Below are 22354 nucleotides of genomic sequence, written 5' to 3'. Positions count from 1 at the left end.
TCTCCCCCACCCTCCTGACACCATACAAATGCCCAACCATTTTCCTTGGCTTTTCCACAACAGACGCACACGGTTGCAATAATGAAGGTACGGCTGTCCCTTTGGGGGTCGTCTCCTTCCCTGCAATTTGCAACAAAACCCACCCTGGATTTTAAGAGAGCCATCCTGTACTTACGATATTGATTTTTCATTTTGCTCCGCAAACACTACCACCACTTTATAACTGATATACAACATTAACAGTTTCCTTGGCCTCAGAGACCAAATTAATCACAAAATCAACAATCTGTTTTTATGCCACGAGAGTTCCATTTTAGTTTTCAACACAAATTGCAAAACCACAGCCAGCGTCCAGTGCAATTTTGGAGAGGCACTGCTAACTTGCCTCCCAGTTGTGACTTAATACAACGATGGTTGTGCAAATTAAAATGTTTACGGCTTCAGGCCGGCCTTTATTTAGCCGGCTACCAGGCAGGTGAATGTCTACGGGCTGATTTCTGGAGGAAGTCAGAAGACAGCTAGGGGCAACGCCCCCATCAGCTCAGATCACAGAAATGTACAGATAGGTTCACCTACCGTCTCCCGGCCGAGATTCCTTCCATGATGAAAGCACCAGGAAGGCCGCTTTTGACCCCATGGACTTCTCTGCGGGGTCTGACACTACTAGTCTCCCTCAGGCCCAGGTTTTCTTTCAACCTCTCTGACTGACATCTCAGGTTTTCTCAAGGGCTCCTCTCCTATACTTGTCCTAGGTCATCCTACGCTCTGCCTTGCATGCTCTTGACTCTTGAACCTACATTCTCTCTCACACACATCAATTTCTTGAGCTTTCGTCTCTATGGAGAAGCTTCAAGCACAAACTAACACAGTGGAGACGCCTGCCCGGTGCACGGCGGGCACGGAAGGACCGCCCACTGAAGACCCAAACCAAACTCCCAAATCTACACTTAGGCTCTGATGTCTCTACCAAGCTCCACACCGCTATTTCCAGATGTTCTTAGATGCTCTACTGGACTCTTCAAATTCTATCTGCCCTCAAACTTCCTCCTCTTCTGTTCCTTAGCTGGGTAAATGGTACCATCATCCACCGGGTAACCGCGGCCAGATTTACTTGCAAACTGCCTGTGAACTCTCCTTCACCCCTCAACCCCAACCTCCAAATGATAGTGAAGTTGTATGTACCTCTTTAAAATCAGAGCTCTGGCATCCGGCCTGTCTTTTTCTTCCCTTCATTACCGCCTTGGTCCGGAACCTCATTACTTCTCATCAGAGTATCTGCAACAGGCCTTTGTGGCCCCAGCCTCACCTCGTCACAGTCTATCCCCTGTGCTGCCGCCAGGTACAGTTCTGGAAATGGGTCTGACTGCCCCACCTTCCCATGCAAAGTCTTTGAATCCAAATGCCATGAATGTCTCCGGAACATAGGCCAAATTTCTAGGCATGGCGTTCAAGGCCCTTCTTGAGTTGGCCCCATCCTCCTCTTTCCGCTTGTTCTCTAGTTCCCAGGTGCCTGTCACTGCTCTTCCATTTCACCCCAGACAGGTACCTGATGCACAGGTTACAAGGCGCAACATCGTTTCTGCAAAGACGCCCTGGTATTCTCTGGAGCCGTGCCCTTGTGCCTAAAATGGGTCCTGTCCCTCTTATGAACATGTGTGAAAACTCTGCCTACTGTAAGTTGTTCCTTCTTCAAGGCACAATTAAAAGGCGACTCCTTTAAAAAAAAAAAAAAAGGCACCTTCACTTCCATGAAGGCTTCTCCAGTTTTTTCAATCGGACTTCTATTCTCTGGGGCACTCTTGCAACATTTCGTTTAACCTCTCGTTTGACACTCCACATCATGCCTTCCTTACGTGTGTACCTATTTCCTTACAGGCATGTTAAGCTCCACAGGTACAGCAACTCTTGGTTTTCTCCAATCCCTGACACATGAAATCTTTACGAAAAAAAAAAAAAACACCAAAATTCAGTGACTGTTTGTTGGATTGGAACCGAAGCCTTACCTGGACTTGGTGGCCCTTTAGTAGACGCCAGCTGAATGAATATGAAGTGTATTCTGTCAGAAGACGTCAAGAACTCCACTAGAAGAAGATGGAACGGTTACGAGATGGCAATCTGGGCACCGTCCCAGGCCGGCTGGTAAAGGCAAGAGCACTATGGGACTCTCAGAGGAGGATAGTAAGTTATCCTAATTTCAGCCTATAGAGAAAACCAATGGATACGCTCCTGGGGGCCCCGAGGTTATCACATTTCTCCCTCACGTGCGAGACATGTTTATAAACACAGAAGGCTCTAATAAAACTCACATGAGAGACAAAACTCAACTTCGGCAAGTGTTTACATTCTAATCAGGACAACAAATCACTTCTCACCAGGAGATTCCAGCTCAGTCAGGGTGGGGGTTCTTGTACGTGTGCCAGGGGGACGCTGGGCCAGAAAACGTCCTGGTCCCTTCAAGCTGAATGGCAATTCTGGGCATCAGCACAAGAAGGGTAAGAAAGAATGGCATCTAAAGGACACTTCCGAAACCCCTGTCCAGGTTTCTGCGTGGCTCCCAGGTGGCAAAATATACAGGGCCTTGATAGTTCCTGCTTTGTCACATGACTCCCAACCTAGACAAGCATATGGCAGTAACAAGGACTATGGATTCTGACCTTTCTGACAGGAAAAGTCGGTGGCCAAGCTTCCTAGGGTTGCCTCTACCTGGCAAGGGAAAGAAAAATATGACCACCCCAGGAACCCTGGCCTTTCCTGAAGTCTAAGGTGAGTGACGCTTGAAAGACACTGAAATTAGGAAAGGAGCATCCGGAGGGTATCACAGGGTTCCACCAGAGACAGCTCGTCCTCACCAATTCACTCATTGGCTCACAGCCTATAAAAAGCTGGGCACCAGCCACATCATAAGGCTTACATGGGATGGTCATGCATTTTGGACTTGCCTCCTCCAGGGAAAATCTGATGCGGGCTATCTTACTGCAGACAACAGTACCCAAATTGATAGTGTGGAACTGGCTTGTCCAATAATTGGAAGGAACCTGTACAAAGAAACAGCATGGCTATTCACATTCTATTTTACAACGTGATCAACCATTCCCTGTTCTTTGTCAAGGGATGGTTAACGAGATTCATAAATTAACTACCCCAAGTCATTTCTGCTGTTTTACTGTGTCTAGCAACACTGGATCTCCATGAAACAGATAAGCGCTCTCAAGTTTTATCTGCCATAAATACCCAGTGCCTCCAGAATAAACCCGGAGCCCCCGGACATGGCTTTCATGATGGTCACAGGGAAATACAGCATAGGGACTTGACCTAGTCAGACAGGGCAAGAGAGGCTTTCCCAAGGAAGTGGCAAATTGAGGTGAGATCTGAGCAATCAGTCGAAATAATCTCTATATATGTTTTGGTGGGAGAGGACATTCAAAGAAGAGGCAACGTGTGTGAAGGCCTTGAAAAGAAGGGAGCGGGCTGGATTCATCGAGAAAGTGCCAGTAAGGTAAGGAGTATGGACAACAAAGAGCCTAGAAGGAATGTAAGGCAGGAAAGGTGGACGGAGGATACAATATTTCAGTCCTTATCCTAACAGCAACTGGAACCCATTATTGGGTTTGCACAGGGAGGGGGCACGATTAGCTCTCTATTTGGAAACACTGCCCTGGTAACTGTGTGAAGAATACAGAAACCCACACAGCAAGCCACTGCAACAGCCCAGGGGCGTAAAGGTGGTGTGTTGGACGAGAATAGCGGCAGCAGAAATGAACAGGAGTGGACACACTCATGAAATATTTTAGGGGTAAAAGTTTCTCAGACTGGATCACGTGGGATGGGAAGAGGAGAGTTTCAAGGATGATTCCTTGATGTCTGCCGTGAAGACCTACAGGTGGGTGGTGGTACCACTTCCCGAGATCAAGAACTCTAGAAGGAGACTAGCTTTGGGGGACTGCCGGCCCCTCCTGTAGGGGCCTTGAATACAGCCTGCATCGTCCCTGTGTCTACACTACACATGCTATTCCCTCCACAGCAATCTCTTCCCATCCCCATCTCTACCTGCCAGGATTCTGCCCATCCTATAAGACTTAACTCAAAAGTCCCTGCCAATCACAGAGCCTTCAGAGATCCTACCCATCCAGACGTATGCCACCGTCTCCCAAGCTTTCATCGGTTCGGCTTGTTATCTTTTACCAACATCGACTTCCACCTTGTATGTGAGTTCTGAATATGGTTATCTCCCTCCTGAGATCTCCACTGAATTTAGGAAACGTAGCAGGCACTCAGTACGTTTGTGCTGGTTGAAAGTAAGACCGCTTGCCCGTGGATTTGCTGACACGTTCCTGTATCCGTCCACGCAACCAAGCTAATTTGGTAAGAGGTCAGGTACCTGATGAACACAAGACTTCTCAATCCTGCCCACGTGTCAGAATCACCTCCAAGGCTTTCTAAACATACGGCAACCAACTGGGAGCCACGGCTTAGACCCATTAAATCAGTATCACTGGAGGTGGAGCCGACAGGATACATTTAAAACCTTAATCCTGGATGATTCGAATGTAGAGCCAAGATCGAAAGCTATAGATACCAAACCCGAATCCCTGGAGACAGATGGTCCTCATCGCTTCAAAGAGTTGCACCGGGGGCTCTAAGGTACATCCTGATGCGGAACGCCTCTAACGCAGACAAATTATATTCCAGAGAAGGCTGAAGAGATAAGGCTTCTGCAGTTGGTAATGGACAATTGCTAAACGTTTTTAAAGAAGGCAGTTTGCAAAATGGATTGGATCAAAAAGGGACAAGAGTCTCAGAAAGCTACAGGAACGACTCAGGGGAGAGAAAAGGGGACACCGAATGAGCAGATGGCCGGAGGAATGAACAAAGAGGATAGGTTCAAAACAGTCATGCTAAAAATACACCAGGCGAGGCGCAAAACACTCCATGTTTCATTCACCTTGGGCAAATCTCACAATGACCCCCTAAGCGAGGTACTTCCGTTATCCCCACTTTACAGATGGGGAAACCTGAGACTCCCGGTGTGACTGCGATATCGCTCACAGTTAAAGGACAGAGGCGGGGCTCGAACCCTAGCCTAACTTGAGAGCTCAAGCTCTCAACTCCAAGATACCTAAGCGCGCAGACTTCAGAGGTGATGGGGGCTCAAACCGAACTGACTTGGTGATACAGCCAGCCATGGAACCTGACTTCATAATGCAGCAAGAGAGAACACGGCACGAGAGGAGACCCAGGAGAACCCAGAGCGGTAAAGGAGCCCTCACCTAGCCCAAGAATTACAGTCTACCGACACAGTCTACCGAGGGGGTCAAAGGAAAGTTCTCCACCCCTCCTGAGACCTCGATTAGTCCGCTCCTTTCCCTGAAAATAGAATCCCAACCACTCCCCACTCATCTCGGTACTCTCCAGGGCCTTCCTGAAATGAACTCTTACCTAGGAACTGCATGTGCAGGCTGAAGGCTTCAACCCACGTTTCTGGGGCCAAGCAGAAAAAGCCTCTGAAACAGACAGCGAGCACTGTTGAAATGACCCACTGAAGACTGACAGGTGGAAGAAGAATGAAGGCGGGCAGGGGAGGCCAAGGAGGCTCGGCCTGTCGGAACACAACCGAAACTCAGTCCTGAATGGACTCCAACAAGAGCGTAACTTTAAACAGCCAATCAGGCAACGTGCCTTGTTTCCAGGCGTAAGGAGCCCCGCCTTCCCTTCCCATTGACGCACACCGCTACAGCAGGAAGCCCTAAGACTCGGCAGGGTGAAGGGCCACGTACATCCGTATGGAATACAGTTCCACCACGTAATAACGTCCCCCGGTGTCAGGGCCATTGCTCGGATCACCCGCACTCACTCAGCTGACTTGGCACACGACTCCGTGATAAAAAAGAACGTTTGCCTCATTTGCCTGCCAAGGAAATAGGAGTGTTCCTCACTAGAACCTCTACCTCTATCAGAATTCTCCGGATGCAAGTAACAGAATGGAACTTTAGCTAAGAGTTTAGCGATTAAGAGAGCAGACTCTGGGCCCAGACCACCTCTGCAAACCACAAACCCTGGCTCTGTGGCTGACTACTTCTGCGGCCTTGGCCAAGTCACTTAATCATCTCTGAGCCTCAGTCTCTCTGAGCGCAAAACAGGGATGAGAGAAATGTAAATGAAAACTGAAAGACACAGTCATAGTTGCGAAAAGTCTGTTAATATACTGCACTGGTGAGGATGTAGGGAAGACAAACACTAGATCACATATCTACATATGTATACATATGTATACATGTACATGTACATGTATATGTATATACATATACGTACTCTACATATGTATACATATACATGCACACGCGCACACACACTCTGCTCCAAACTCTATGGAAGACAATTTGTCCCTCTTAAAACTAACAATACATATATCCTTTGATTCAGCATTTCTGCTCCTAGACATTACCGTAGATATTATACGTGAAAATCTCATGTGTTAGGGTATTCATTTCAACATTATTTGTGAAAGCAGAAAACTGAAAACAGTAGGAGACTGAGTAACTAAATTATGAAGCCACACTATGAAAAACCATGCCATCACTTATAAGAATGTACCAATATGGAAAGACCTCTAAGACGGAGTGCTATTCATTTGGAAAACAACACACAAATGTTTGTAGGTACAGTAAAACCTTGGTTTGCAAGCACAGCTCGTTCCGGAAACATGTTTGCCATCCAAAGCACTTGTATATCGAAGCGAATTTCCCCATAAGAAATAATGGAAACTCAGATGATTCATTCCACAACCCCAAAATATTCATATAAAAATGAGTACAATGCTGTAATATAATACAAAGTAATAAAATACAAAACATAAAGGAAAATAAACAGATTAACCGGCACTTACCGTGGAAAACCTTCGTGGCTGGTGTGAGGGAGACCAGAGAGAGGAGGGTCACCGTGTAGGACGGCTTTCACTATCACTAACAGAATCACTGCTGTCTGTTGGCTCAATGGAATCTTTTTCTCCATGGGGGCCATTGTATACGCTCGCACAGATGGTGAGGACGGAACAGTATTAATAAACACTTGTCATTTACTGTATTAACGTAACTGGCAATAAGGCAGCGGAGGAAAGGGTCTATATCCGCAGGCAGCCTGACCTAGAAGGAAGCCAAGCTTTCCTAAGCTTACTCTTGTATGGAAAAGCAAAGGACCGTCCATCGGTGCTTCGAAGTGACAAAAAATACACTAGTGCCAGTCGCGGGCACCTTCCAACGTCCTGAAAAATCACTGATTTCTGCCAAACACCGTGGCCTGAGACACCTGAGCATGGGAAACAATCACCCACAATCCCACAGTGAGCGAGACAGACAGAGAGACAGAGACAGACAGACAGGGAGGAGAACCAATGGCTCGGTTGTGATCCCGTGACACTCAGCATCAGGTACCACTCATATTGCAAGACCTCGCTCCTTCATCAAGTCAAAACTTATTAGAAAGGTTTGCTCATCTTAGGGGACACGCGCAGAACAAGTTGTGCGCAACCCAAGGTTTTACTATCTAGAGAATATCTCTAGAAAGGGACAGAAAAAAAAATCGTGAAGGGTGTTAGGCCCCAGGGAAGGGAAAAGGGTGGCAGTGTGGGAATGAGTGGGGACTTCTGTGCTTCTATACTTTGGGAATCCTGCACCATGGACACGTGCCGGCACACAGTCCTGAAAGAGCTCACCACATGTGCACGGAGCAGGCCGGCTAAGGCAACGCGCCTCACCGTACAGCAGCTAGGAGAGTGCGTCCACAACGTAACGCGCAGATGCTGTCGGAAGAGGAAAAGGCGATGCCGGACAGGCAGAAACAGTGTGTCCTCCTCAACATGAAAGAGCCCGATTTTGACACGTCGGGCCCAAGCCCACGGCGGAGGGAAGGGTCCAGAGCAGTATTCACGTCCGCATTTTCTGCTACGGGCATGTCCAGCTGAAAGTTGGTAGGAGCACTAGAGAAGGCACGGCCACCGGGAGACTTGGGAATGGTGGCAAACACTGGACTGGGAACTGGGCAATCCGGGCTCTGGGTCCGCCAGTATTCGGCTCTGCGGCCCCGGACAAGCCTCTGGGCCTTCTGAGCCCTTCCTTTTCCAAAAGGAGAATGCCATGCCTTGACACGGCATGCCCTGAAAGAAACTAAGCAACGATGAATCCGACCGCGGGCGTCTCTGCTGCCAGTTTCTTTTGGCAGTTTCTTTTTGGCCAGTTTCTTGTGAGGAATAAAGAGATATCACAGGGGAAGCCTCTTTACAAACCACGAAGCCCGTTGGTTTTGCCGGCGAAGCGTCACTTGGGTGTGACTATCAGAAGGGTCTCTCGTGAGATGAAACGGTAGCCCCAGAACGGCATTTCTTCATCTCATTCATATGGAGAGGGAATGGTGGCCTCTCAGTTAACTTAAGACCTGAGATTCCTGAACAGAATCAGAGTCAAGGCAACCCCGCAGAAGCCCACGTCCGACGAACAAACTCAGAGAGAGTTATTCATCACTCAAGAATTAGCACACGGTGACTCAAGAGTAATAAAACCGGTCACTGGAAAATAATAACATCACAGAGAGGGAAAGAATGAGGGTCCAGCGGAAATCTATACATGAAGGTGGGAGAGACCCGAGTGAACAGCCACCGTTTACGTTCCGAACATTTACTCAGTGTTTCAGGTGGTGTGGCCGACGTGCCAAAACGCGGTGGCGAAGAGGGGACAGCATGGAGCGTCCAAGCACTAATGTGGGGCCATTAGCCAAAGAATGGGGAGATATGCGTGGGAAAGTAACTAGTCTAGTTCAGCAGTGGAAATGATAGATTACCACACCCGCTATCCTGCACCAAATCGAATAACTCATGAGTGACACTTTGGCTGTATTTCAAAATACTTTCATGCACGTATTTCAGTCTTCAAAACTGCCGCCTCTACAAGAGACAGTGGAGTTGTCATTTCCTCCAGAATACAATTCCCGTACCAATAATAATAATAATAATAATAATAATGATAATGATAATAAGAGTAATAAAATGAGATGGACCTAAGGTTCCGAAACAGAAGAGAATCTTTAAAAAAATTTTTTTTTCAACGTTTATTTATTTTTGGGACAAAGAGAGACAGAGCATGAACGGGGGAGGGGCAGAGAGAGAGGGAGACACAGAATCGGAAACAGGCTCCAGGCTCTGAGCCATCAGCCCAGAGCCCGACGCGGGGCTCGAACTCACGGACCGCGAGATCGTGACCTGGCTGAAGTCGGACGCTTAACCGACTGCGCCACCCAGGCGCCCCTCTTCTTTTTTTTTTTTTTTTTTTTAAATTTTTTTTTCAACGTTTATTTATTTTTGGGACAGAGACAGACAGAGCATGAACAGGGGAGGGGCAGAGAGAGAGGGAGACACAGAATCGGAAACACAGAAGAGAATCTTAAATGGTTCGCCCGTGGGGAGAACCAGCCCCTGACGGAAATCCAAAATTATTCGGCTGGTGTTCCGTTTGTGAGAAACAAAGAGCTTGATGGGCAAACATCCACTCGTCTGTAATGAGGTCTTCTGCAAGGTCTTGTGCAAATGCGCAGAGTTGCTTATTTCCTGTCCTCGGGATGCAGACAGGTCTTGACGTTAGTGCAAATAATCGAATTTTGACTTGTGTCCCCTTTGCCAATGAAGATGATAAAATAGTTTTCTTTCTATTTTTAGTTGCACGTGATTACGACTGGCCTTCCAGGACTATGACAGGAAGGCATCATGAAAGGGGGAAGGCCCCGTATCTTGCAAAGAAATGCATTAGAAACGGGTCCTTGCTAATCTTCCTGATCTGATCTCTCGCTACTGGACTCACACGGACCACTCTCCATCCAGTCTAATCAAGTTTGGGAGCAGATTTTGTGTTTTCCCACTACAATGTCTCTGCTTCTCGCATCTCTGAATATCCTCCAACCATCTCCATCTATCAAAACCCTTCGTATTCCCGAAGGCCTACGTCGGAATCCACTCTCCCCTTTGATTTTGCTTCCTCTGAATTACTTACAGCCTTGTGCTTTGTCAACCTGGGAGACAGAAGTCCTGGGTTTTTGTAGAACTTCACACTTATCTGCGCAAAGTGGAGCAGGCGAATGAGGAAATGACTAGAATGAAGAATGGAAATTTCTTTCCTGATGCCACTCTATTGAAATAGGTTGCAGATATAATCGCTGTCCAAATATTTTAGGGTACAGCCCATAGAAATGTCTCAGTGTGGAATGATAAAAACAAAAAATGCAAAAGGGGCAGATTCTGACGTTTCAGATTTAAAAGATAGAAAGTAAGGGTCTTAACACCATACCCTTTTTTATGAGAACATTCTATTCAATTTCCAGGTTTTGCAGACCGCTCAATAAAGGGGTCAGTTTCTTTCAGAGGTCTTACTTGCACCCCCACCCAAAATGTAATCAAGGCTCTTCTAATCTAGACAGAAAACAACACTGCTTAACTAACTAAACGAATTAAGCCGGATTCTTTCTCCCGTCAAAGGAAAAAAACCTAAAAAAAAAAATTTTTTTTAATGCGTATTTGTTTTTGAGCGGGGGTGGGAGGGGCAGAGAGAGAGAGGGAGACCCAGAATCCAAAGCAGGCTCCAGGCTCCAAGCTGTCGGCACAGAGCCCAATGCGGGGCTCGAGCTCACGGACCTGAGAGATCATGACCTGAGCCGAAGTCAGACACTTAACGGACTGGGCCAACCAGGTGCCCCGGAAAAAAAACTTTTAAAGACCGATCCTGAGAACCACAGCAGGCCATCCCATGCTAGTTAGGCCTAGCTATGCGGATACCATATATATTTGCTGTGTCTCAAGACAAGAGACAGGCAGAACACTCCAGAGCAACCAGTCAGAAGACCTTGGGGTCAGCAGCGAACACTACCTATTTCTCTCCTTCTTCCTTCACAAGCGTAGGCGAAAGGAGAGGGGAAATCTTCAGCCCCCAGTGGCATCCACACCGAAATCCTGTGTAAGGCTCCGATCCCCCCACTTCACCCAAAGGGCCAGGTTCTGCCTCCTGGACTCAGCAACGGCAGTTCTCCTGCTTGTGAAATTACGACCAAACTTTTCCTTTTGTTCCAGCAAAAGACTTCCTGCGAGAAAGCAGTAATCCTTTAAAGCTTTCCAGCCCAAAGGTCTCTCCTGGTTTGGATTCCCCCATCCCCAGCCCCCAGAGGAAAAGCTCACTCAATCACATCACAAGGCATTTCTCGGTTCCAAGTTGTACTGGGTCTCAAGGACTCCTGGTGAGGAAAGAAAACTGGTCATCTGAACATCCTTTCCTGGGATCCGTCTGAAGTGTAGACAAGCAGCAAAGATGAATATTAATATGCCTTCCATCATCAAAAGCTGTTGCATACCCAAAGGATGATAAATATTTTAATCAGTTTTCAGCTTGTCTAGCGGAAGTCAGTTTACTCCTCAGAGATTTCCTTAGTTCTGTGCCCAAAACCTGTCCAGCACATACTGCTTTCCCTATATAACTTTTGGAAATTGGTAATAAAAAGTCCAAGCTTTGTGGGAGAACTCATTTAATTTCTTGACAGTTTGACTCTATTACGTTTTCCAAGAAGAGGGAAATCTAAAATATCAGGGATGCCGACGAGCGAGACAAAACACCACAATTCTAAGTTCTGGGAGCAGTGTTGCTAATAACCTACTTACGTCTCACACTTAAAACATTTTTTTCCTTCATATTTGTGTAAGTTGTCTGCCAGCGGCCGCTTGGTCTTCTCCGTGTAAATGCCAAAGGCATAAAACAGGACATTCTCATGTGTCCTCTGTACTCTCGATATTATTATTATTTTTTTTTATTTATTTTTTTTTCAACGTTTATTTATTTTTGGGACAGAGAGAGACAGAGCATGAATGGGGGAGGGGCAGAGAGAGAGGGAGACACAGAATCGGAAACAGGCTCCAGGCTCTGAGAACATCAGCCCAGAGCCCGACGCGGGGCTCGAACTCACAGACCGCGAGATCGTGACCTGCTGAAGTCGGACGCTTAACCGACTGCGCCACCCAGGCGCCCCATATTTTTTAAATGTTAAAGGCGTTTAGGGGTATTGTTGGGAGGGTTACATTTGTTTAAAAATAAAACTGACCCCCCCCCCCCAGAATATTCCTACGAAGCAGGACCTAATATTTTAGGGAAATGTACAGAGTTAAAAGGGATTGATTAAAGACCATGCCGCTTCACGTGGGCGTGAGGAAATGGCTGGACTCATATGTGGACCTAACATCGATTCATTTCTTCAACGAGTAAGTGTTGGGGACCTACGCTGCACCAGACACTGTTGTAAGAGTTGGAGACATTACAGCGGATAAAACAAAGTCCTTCTCTCCCAGGGACCATATTAGGTAGAAGCAGATAACAAACAAGTATCCTGGCAGATGGTAGGAAGCGATGGGAAGCAAGGTGGAATCGGGCAAGGCATTCTCTATCGTAAGAAGCTCTCTCCAAGGAGTGACATGAGCAGAGAGACGGGAATGGAGGGAGGAAGTGAGTCATGCAAATTAACAGAGGGCAGAATATTCCAGACAGAGGCAAAGGCGAATGCAAAGACCATGATGCAGGAGGAGGCTGGGCGTGTTCCTAAAGACAGTAAGAAGGTGAGTGGAGGACTGGGACGGAGGGGAAGTAATGTACGGGGTGGGGGTGGACAGACCCTGCAGGGCACTGGGCCCCGATGCAAGGAAGCTGGATATCTGCACATGATAGTGAGTTTGGGCCGCGGGAGTGAAACACCAGACTTTGTATTTTAAAGGAACACTCTGACAGGGATGGACATAGGGTGGTAATAGCAGAGAGATTATTTCTATAAATGATGGTGGTTCTCATCAAGGCAGCAGCACAGGGGATGGTGAAAGGTGGCCAGATCATGAATATCTAGAAAACAGAGTTAACGGGATTCGCCGATAAATCAAGAGATAAGCCAAAAGAACCCCAAGGTTATAGGCCGAGCGACTGGACAGTGCAAATTACTGCCCTGTGTGATACTGGGAGAAAGGCTGGGGGGTTATGGGAATCAAGAGTTTGGTCTGAGGTATGTTAAATTTGAGACATTATTACTAGACAGCTAAACACAGCCCCCCTTGCCCAACTACTGTTCAGGTCTCCAAGACAGGAGACCCTACTGCAGACATTGGAACATCCCATCAACTCCATCCGTTAAAAAATTCACTGTTAACTGCATGAAAAGTTGATGACATTAAATAAAATACAAGCCCTCTTAATCCCCCAACATCTGTTAGAGATCTGATGCATAATTCTGGGTATTTCATAATTGCACATTTAAATTAATAATATTTAAAGTAAAGGGATGTGTAATATCAGCCTACCACCTGTTCCAAGTCCTCATAAGCAGAGCAGATATGCCTGTAACAGTAGAAATTAATTTTGAATATTTCCATAATACTCCAGATTTTTATTTGAAGGCTAATTTTGTCAATCGGTCCAAAACAAGGTGGATGTTATCTGAGATTTTTATACACATCAAGGAAAAATTTACAAATGAGATTGTCACAGGTGGTTCCAGATGGGCTGAGATCATGTAGAGGAAATACAAAAAAAAGTCCATCATAATTTACGCGTTAGGGGAACGATGGTGTTAAAAACATCATCTCCAAATGATCACAGAGATACTTTCAGGAATACTGAAAGGGCAACGTATCAAGTTTCCCTTGGTTTAAAAAAAAAAAAGGTCATTCGTTTGCAGATGTCAACAAAAAGAGAGCAGGATCATGGTTATGTTACCCTTAATGCACGGAAGAGCTGACTTCATGTGTTCCCAGAGCTCTCTGGTAAGTCAGATTTTGGCACTGGGAGCACATTTCTCCACAGAGACATTTTTGCAAAATATGGAAAGATTCCCAGCCCAGCTTCCCAAAGTATTTAGCCCACAGTGGGGTAGAAACATTACCAGAGTAGCACTGAGCTTCGATTCATTGAGTCCCTCTACCTCCAAGACTGACCCCGGTTGTAAAGGAAGGGAAATGAGGAAAAGGAAGAGAGTGTGTCACTAAGGGGAACTCAGTCAAATGACCTCTAAGTAAGGGCTCCTAAACTGAGGACTGTCTACGCTTCCTTCTAAAATCACTACTTTGGTGACGCCTTGCGTGTGTGCAGTATTTTATATGTTACCCTTTTTCATTTGGTCATCGTAATAATTTTCTTCAGAGGGTTAACAGTTTTAGGGACCATTCACGAACCAACCTGGGGAAAAAGAGATCCTATAATCTTGAGAATATTCCCAACAGCTGGCACACATCCTTGGGAAATCTTGCCTTTCTTTCAAAACCGTAGGTCTGCTGATTTGTTTCTAACATAACTTCCTTCTTCTAGACAAAGATTCTTCTGGAATATCTCAAAGGTATTTATAATAAGATAAAGGACAGGCTAGAGCTGACGGTAATGCCCCCCTCCCCACCTCACCCCCGGCCAAAAGGACTAGAGCAAATAAGGTACACAATTATTTTATGCCATATCTTTTCCAGGAAAAAACAAACCAAAACGGAAATTACTGACACTCCCATCTGACACCAGGGGTTCCGATTCACATCTGAAATGCTGTGATGGGCTGCTAGTCGAAGGAATCCAAAATAAATTCCAGCAGCCAAGGCTACAATAGCACCCCAGGGTAAAGTAGCAGGATCTTCACACATCAATCTGAACCCTAGTGTCGCTAAAATTATTTAAAACAACCCCATTTGTCTATCGGAAAGAAAAAAGAACACATGTGAAAGGTGCATGTGTGCGTGTGCAGACGTGTGTGTGTGTGTGTGTGTGTGTGTGTGTGTGTGTATCTAACACAGGCTAGCGAAATGGAGCTAAAGCCTATGGAATCAAATCAAGGCTAAAACAGCAACCTTGGTTGTTTATTCCAGTTTTTCTCTGCACATGCTAACAAGAGTTAAGAGAAACGGCAAGCCTTTCACTTGGAATTTCCAGGCTCCCGTCACTGTGTCTCACCATGTTCGGTGTTTTTTCGCCTTGTTCCTATTGTGTGCAGAGCAGAGGCACCTGAGCCATCCTCTTAACATGCCGGGGATGTAACAGGCACATCCTAGTACTTGGTGCCAATAGAGCTCAAGTCTCACACAGCTCATGTAAGGGTTAAAAACAGAAAGTCCTACCCACTGGTTCGCTCTGATGTTCCTGGAGATATTGTCACTGGATGTATCCTCAGTAGAATTCTATTCAACACCTCTGTCTTTAAGTACAAAGCTGTAGGCTGTAGCAGCTTTAAGAAACATAAGTATCCCTTTTTTCTGCTGCACAGTATCTGTGTGTGAAATTCTCTAAAGGGGTTTAAGTATTTACCCTGAACACTATCAGACGGTTTCTAAAATTTTCCTTATCCACTTGCAAAAACACTTCAAAGAGAATCATAAACATACTCCTTTGTGCTTTCGATGCACATTCTGTTTCTCAAGCTTAAGCCTGAATTCTCTTGGAATTGTAAATTTTTTTCCCAAAAAGACAGGAGACACAATGCTTTTTTTTTTTTTAATTCATTACTAAGTCTGCAGCAACTGAGGGAAAAACTGGAAAACTCTGTGAGAAATTTAGAAGGCAATCAAAGAAGGAACCAAAACCTCTTAGAAATTCATTGCTGAATTACACGTACAATTTCCCCTCAGATATTTTACTCTTAATAGAACAATACAGCTGTGGGGAATAGCAGTGGGTGGGTGGGGAGAGAGGAGAATGGAAAGAACCAATCTTCAATGAACACCTTTAAGATAATAAAAAATGTGAGCCATGGACTTTTAGCCCCTGTAGCTGAAAAGTGCCTTTTCTTTCTCTTTTTTCCCCCAACTTTCCAAAGCCACATAAACACAGGGGTCCCCAAACGCAGTGTCTGTGTACATAATTTGAATTATTGGGTGCTTGTGACTGTTTACCTGCTTCCAATCTGTGCTTATTCTGAGCCACTCAGCACTGTACCAGTCCAAAAGGGGAGAAGGGAACTTAAATTTTCATTTAAAACCACCAGACGTCTCCTACCAATTCCTAAATTACTATAATATACTCTGCTCCTAGATCAGAAATGCTAATGCTGAAAAATGGAAGACAGGGTGATGTCTGCAAATGTAATTTAGTATATACAATCAACGGCATAAGGGATACACACACACACACACACACACACACACACACACGTATATAAATAGGAGTTGGTGACTTCACTATCAACAAGGACAAAAAGTTAACATTTATATTGCTTGCTTCTTCATACCCCCCAAAATCTTTAATCCTAGAAGATAGTTTAAAATGAACTTAGCTAATGGAACTGTAATAGAATAGCAAATACCAGTACACTCAGTATAATTTCAGCATGTGAGAAAGCAGCCTCGTTCCTCTACTCAGCTACAAAGAATTTAATCTAACACACTGTGATGATAGGGTCATTAATCTCTCCAAAAACAAACAAACAAAAAAAAACAACTGCTCTTCAGCTCAATCACTGCCTATGACTGTGTCACCTACACCAAGAAAGGTTCCACCAGACAGCAGTGGACAGCCACCTGGCATGAACTCTCCCAGATGGTTTACACAGGCCAAAATGACAAGGAAAAACATATGACTCATCTTGAAATTAAACTATTATAACTGACTTGTAAAGGACAACCTTTACGTCCGTAAGTCCATTTCCTCTCTTAAGACTTCAACAACAAGAAACTGGTAACAGAATTAAATAAAACACCTACTCACTTTCCACGTCTCTCTGCTCTCCTGTGCCAAAATTTTAACGCAAATGGGTAGAATTTAAGTTACCTATAGCTTACCTAGCATAATTACATGTTGTGTTTTACACCGTTTCAAAACGGATATATTAAAATGATCCCATCTTGGCTCCTACCCACTAAAGTCAATAAAGGTTATTAAGGCCAACTGCCATATAAATGCACTGTGGTCCCCAGCAAGAACTGTCAAGACATGAAATGCAATTCAAAACATTCGAAATGATCAGGACCTGGAAAAGCATGAAGAAATTTCTCTCCAGTATATCAATCATCAGTACTTCCGAAAATGTCGACTCCGGAAATTATCCTAGAATATTTCCATCGGATTACACTAAATTGACCTTTTGTTTTTTAAGGTCAAAAGGAAATGAATAAATGTCGTCAATTTAAGAGGCCATCGCACCTAGCATTCTTTTCCGTCTCATTGTGAATTTGATGGTGTTAAAACGTTTTTATGGGTAAAATAAATGTCAGTTTTGCAAAGCGCGATACCAGACCCTAAGAGACACATGGCCTATCCGTTGGATCTCTGGCTACAGCAAGACTTCCTCACCTCACGGGAGACTTCGGCTTTTCATATTTCTCTTTACCCAGAAAGCAAAGCTTGTACGGTTTCTTTCAAATGGTAACTCTCTCTTATCCTGGAGAGTCTCCTCCTAAGACGCTAATCTTGGTTGTGAGGTGGTGGGCTGGCCGGAGAAAATAAAGTAAAATAAAATAAAATAAAATACACACATTTGAACAGTGTTCTGGCATTATAGCGCCTTCCTGAAAAGGGAGCAAAGAAGAGAGAAAAGGCAAGGCTAACTTCTTGGGTTGTAAGAAAGGGTTGTGTTGCTTCGGGCTCAATGGCTCATAAATTCATGAGGTAATATTCCGGGAAAATATGATATTTTATCAGAATGCCATTCAAATATAAGGTTTAACATTTACATCACAAGAGTAAGCACAGGGTAAAACTATCCTCGGGGAGAGAAATGGCAAGAATAAACAGTGTGATAAAAACAGTGCTTGCTGGGACAGGGAATGGGAAGCAAAGGCTGGAGGAGTTTTAGAGGCAGTGGACTAAACTTTTTGAAATATGCAACTGGTTATGACATGTGAAGCAATTACCATTAATGGAAGAAAGGCGATTTCAAAGCGCATTTTCCGTTCTTTCGCATCCAACCTGAGACTACACGTCCCAACCACAAAGTGGGGGGAGAAAAAAGAAAAAAGGCAACACAGAGACAGAGCGAAATCACAACACAAGTCCTGGTACGAGGGCCGTCCAAGGCTGCTTTACTCATAAGCAAAAGGTGAAAAGTAATGTGCGGATCGCCTGGGGTTTTTTGTTTTGTTTTGTTTTGTTTTCACCGAAAGAGACCCACGCTACGGGGCAGAACAGACAAAATGCACTAATTAGAGAAGCCTTTCCACAACACACACACATGCTTTTACCATTTTAAAAAAGCACAGAGATAAAGAAGAATCATTTGTCGAGAAGGATAACGATTTTGAGTAATACATTCCCTGGAAGCAAAGGGAGTACATTCAGAAACGCTGTTCAGATTAGTCTAATTCTATAGAATCCAAATGTGCACCAAACACTGCACTTTTTATGTTAAATTGCTGTTGAATTTGTTAACCCACAACTGATTTCCTGTGTTATGGAATCTTGGAGATTACAGCTAACTTGAAGCAACAGGGATAATTCTTGACAGTTAATGGTACATTTGTATGCATTTTCCTGAAAGGCCGGCATCTTGAGGCCTCAAACAGGTAGCTCAACATTGCCCCCTACTGCTTGCAAGTGCAAACATATGAGGTGGGCTGGTACAAAGCAGGAATTGAACTGGCCGGACCAGTTCACAAATACCAGATGGCACTGAGCTAACAGAGCCACAGAACCATAGGCTTGCCCAATGACTATGGTCTTCTGTCTCTTCCAATAGCAAAAATAAATTATTATGAATTTGTTAAAAGTCATTTAAAGAGGCTTGGAGCCATGCTTAAATTTAATTTAGAAGGATCATCCCTTTTATGTTGGCCCAAACCTCCACTCTGCTGATAATGATCACCCTGAGGCTTGCTGAGGAGAGACACTGGGACCATTGATTTCACTCGGAACACTCAGTAATGCCACACCAACTGCAAGGAAGCTCGCTCTGGAGAATTCCCAAGACTGCTCTTCTTCTGGGTATTTTTTACACAAGAGTTATAAAGTAAACAGAAGATATTCCTTCTAACTGATGTGCCATGGTCCGATTAAAAAAGAAATGACAACTAAATCTTTTAAATGAATTCATAATGAATATAATCCGTAAGCTCACAATACCGAAGACTTCTCTTTAAGAGACAAAAAAACAAAAACCAAAAAACCCTTGAACAAAAGTGGTGCAAAAATAAATTTTTATTTAGTGACGTATTTATTTATTTTACAAAATCAGTGAGTTCTTTTCTCATTAATTTGCCAACTCCAATACGTGGAGTCGTCAAGTTACAATCCCAAAGTCCACCTGATGTCTTAGACTCAAAGTCTGGTAAATAAAGAGGTTCTTCCAACTCATATGTAAATGGACAAGCCGAGAAGAACATCGTAAAAAAAATATGCCCTGAAAATGAAGTTGCCTTTATATATACATTCCATAAAAATGTAGCACGCTCCACACAGGCTAATTTCAGGAATAGAACTAAGGAGATTTAAGCATGGACTTTTCATTACTTCCAACTCAGTTTTACAATGCTCGGTTTTATACTGAGGTTCAGGTCTTTGGCGGAATCCATTTTTGTGATACCCTTAGTACAATAAAAGAACGATTATTAACATTCCTTCCTCAGACACAGATCCATCGAAAGGCATGATTTAAACATCTGAAGAGATGTCTGGAAAGCTAGGGTCCAGATTCCGACCTGGACTTTCAAACTAAGACCCCTCCAGGGTGGTGACTTGGTATTTTCATTATAAAACCTCGGTTTTATAACAGAGGTTGGCCACAGCTCCCCACTTGCGCAGATCGGATCCTTGTTTCCAGAACAAGTCTGAGTCTGTGCGGGCACCACCTCCGGGGTGCAGCAGGCTTTTACCACTTTTCCACTACATTTCAAGTTCAACGGTCTGGAGGCAGAGCAGCGAGGCAGTGAAGGGCGTGACCCTAGAGCCAGCCTTCCTGGGTTCAAATCCCCGTTCCCCCGCTTATGAGCCGTGTGATCTTGAGGAAGTTATGGAAACCTTTTGTGGCTCAGTCTCCTGGTTTATGAAATGGAGAACCATCATACCTACTTTATGGGGTTGCCGTAAAAGTTACATAAGTTAAAAATAAAACATTCAGAATAGTGCCTGGTCCTTAATAAGTATCAAATAAGGGTCTGCCATTACTGCTATTCTTTAAATTGAGACTTAATTCAAAACTGGCAAGTGGCCTCAATTTTGCCTTCCAGCTATGCTTCTGACTCCACCCCCCGATCCCTTGCCCTGGCCGCGCTGGACTGCCCCGTTTCCAGTCTCGTTTGTACAGTTCCTGGAGCCTAATGCTCCTCTCCCAATGCCCTATCTGACCCTACGCCTCCCCATCCAAAGTCCCCAAAGGCAACATCTGCTGTTTCACAACAGTCCTGGTCCAGTGGCCTGAATTTAATACTCCCTCCTCTGGCCTGTGATTTTTTTTTTTTTTTTAATCTCTATTACAGGCTTTCATTTTAGCTAATGTAACACCTGGCTATATTCATGTCTCTCTCCTTGTTAAACTGAATGCAGCAGTTAAGCTACAGAGCCAGACTGCCAAGGTCTCCATCTTGCTCTGCTGCTTACTCTGTGACCTTGGGCGAGGCACCTAATTTCTCAATGTCTCAGTTTTCACATCTATAAATTAAGGCTCATAAGGGTTTCTACACCTCGTAGGGCTGCTGTACGAACTTTAGAAGTTAATACAGGGAAAGCCCTTAGAACAGTGCCCGGTGCATCTAAAAATGCAAAGGCATTTTAAATCTTACCGTTCCATCGTGGTTCCCTCCTCGTCACTTCCTACCATGCGCCACTTCCAGCATGGTGCCTTATATGTGGGAAATACTCAAGAAAACGCCCACTGAACTCAAGTGAGCTTGTCCTGGCAAAATCCTGGCTGTTCCTGGCGAACAGTTACCTAACCCAATAATTTGGAATAACGAATTGTGTATTTGCCTATGCAAATGAGGCAGCAGAGGGGTCACACAGCCCGGCGTCCCAGAAAATGCGGCCCTGGACCTCAGGTACTTACCACACCTTCCATCTTCTTCCACAGTTCTTCCAGTTGGGCCATGGGCTGACACCACCAATCACTGCATTTTCTGTATCGGTTGCCTTGAAACCAAAACTGTCTCAGCCACTCGAACTCAACCTGTGGGCCATAAAGAGAAGGCAGTTGTTACAATGCCTTCATGAGGGGCAATCAAGGACAACACTGTCACCCGATTCTCCTCCAGTAACTTAATTGCCACAGGGTGAGAAAAGCTCAGCCTAACTGGTTTCCAGTAGAACTTGGGGAGTCTCCAGAGCATTTCTGCAAAGCCAAGAGAAAAGCGGTCGTAAGGGGCTCCCGGGTGGCTCAGTCAGTTAAGCGTCGGACTTCAGCTCAGGTCATGATCTCATGGTTGGTGAGTATGGGTCCCGCATCGGGGTGAGCTCGAGCCCCGGGTGAGCCCCATTTCTCTCTCCCCCACCCCTCCCCGCCCCTCGTGGGATTCTCTCTCTCTCTCTCTCTCTCTCTCTCTCTGCCCCTGGTTCACTTGCACCCTCTACCTCTCTAAATAAATAAACAAACAAATAAATAAATAAATACATTTTACAAAAAGGCAAGACAAAACACAAATACTGAGATCCTGAAGTATACAGCAGCCTGCGCAATGTGGGACAGGGAGGATAGAATCAAAATATATCTTTATTAAACATCTTTATTAAACACTGATATTTAGAGCAAAACAGACATATATTAAGAGACAGCCAAGTTCAAGATTTCTTAGATTTCAAATAAATACAGAATTTACCATGGGCCAGGAGGAGCTGGTGAGAGTCCTAGCCCTTATAACTGAACAATGCAAAGTTAATTATGGGGCATCCATTAAACCTACAGCCATTCAAATTGTTACTTTTCAAGTCAGGGCACATGTCAATAGGTAGAAAGAACAGTGAAGGCATTAACAATTGCTTTTCCTTCCTATGAACCTATATGGTTATTATTATGGTTATTATTTGCCTCCTTAGCATTCCTCCTTCTATTCTAGCAAAACCTCACTATTCACTTGGTAACCGACCCCCTTCCCCAGTCTCAGTCCACGTGGTCTGGGTAGATCTCCAGCCCCAACACCAGGGATGCAGTGTGTGGCCCAAGTGTCAGCCAATCAGCCCCCCATATTTCTCTAGTCACAGAACTGGGTATGGAGACAATCGCGGTATGTTCAATCACAGTTAAGTCTAGATCCCATGAGAAGATTCAGGAAAAGCATTCTATATCCATGCCACTACCAAATGGGAAACATGGAGACAACCCAGTAGGAAGCAACTGCAAGATAAAAAGATAAAAACCAGGTGCTGGTGATACCACCTGGCTCTTGATCAAGCTATTCCTGAAGTCT

The 22354-nt window shown here is 44.8% G+C and overlaps 1 protein-coding gene across 1 annotated transcript in view; it reads right to left on the bottom strand.

The window, feature by feature from the left end:
• FTO (FTO alpha-ketoglutarate dependent dioxygenase) overlaps positions 1–22354 on the bottom strand; it is a 389618-nt gene that overhangs the window by 179000 nt on the left and 188264 nt on the right. The window contains exon 7 of the mRNA XM_043599212.1: positions 21001–21120. Within this exon, the coding sequence (XP_043455147.1) occupies positions 21001–21120 (120 nt within the window). The remainder of the gene's footprint in view (positions 1–21000; positions 21121–22354) is intronic.

The sequence above is a fragment of the Prionailurus bengalensis genome, chromosome E2 (genome assembly GCF_016509475.1).
Source record: "Prionailurus bengalensis isolate Pbe53 chromosome E2, Fcat_Pben_1.1_paternal_pri, whole genome shotgun sequence".
NCBI lineage: Eukaryota > Metazoa > Chordata > Mammalia > Carnivora > Felidae > Prionailurus > Prionailurus bengalensis.
This window is presented reverse-complemented; position numbering and strand designations above follow the sequence as displayed.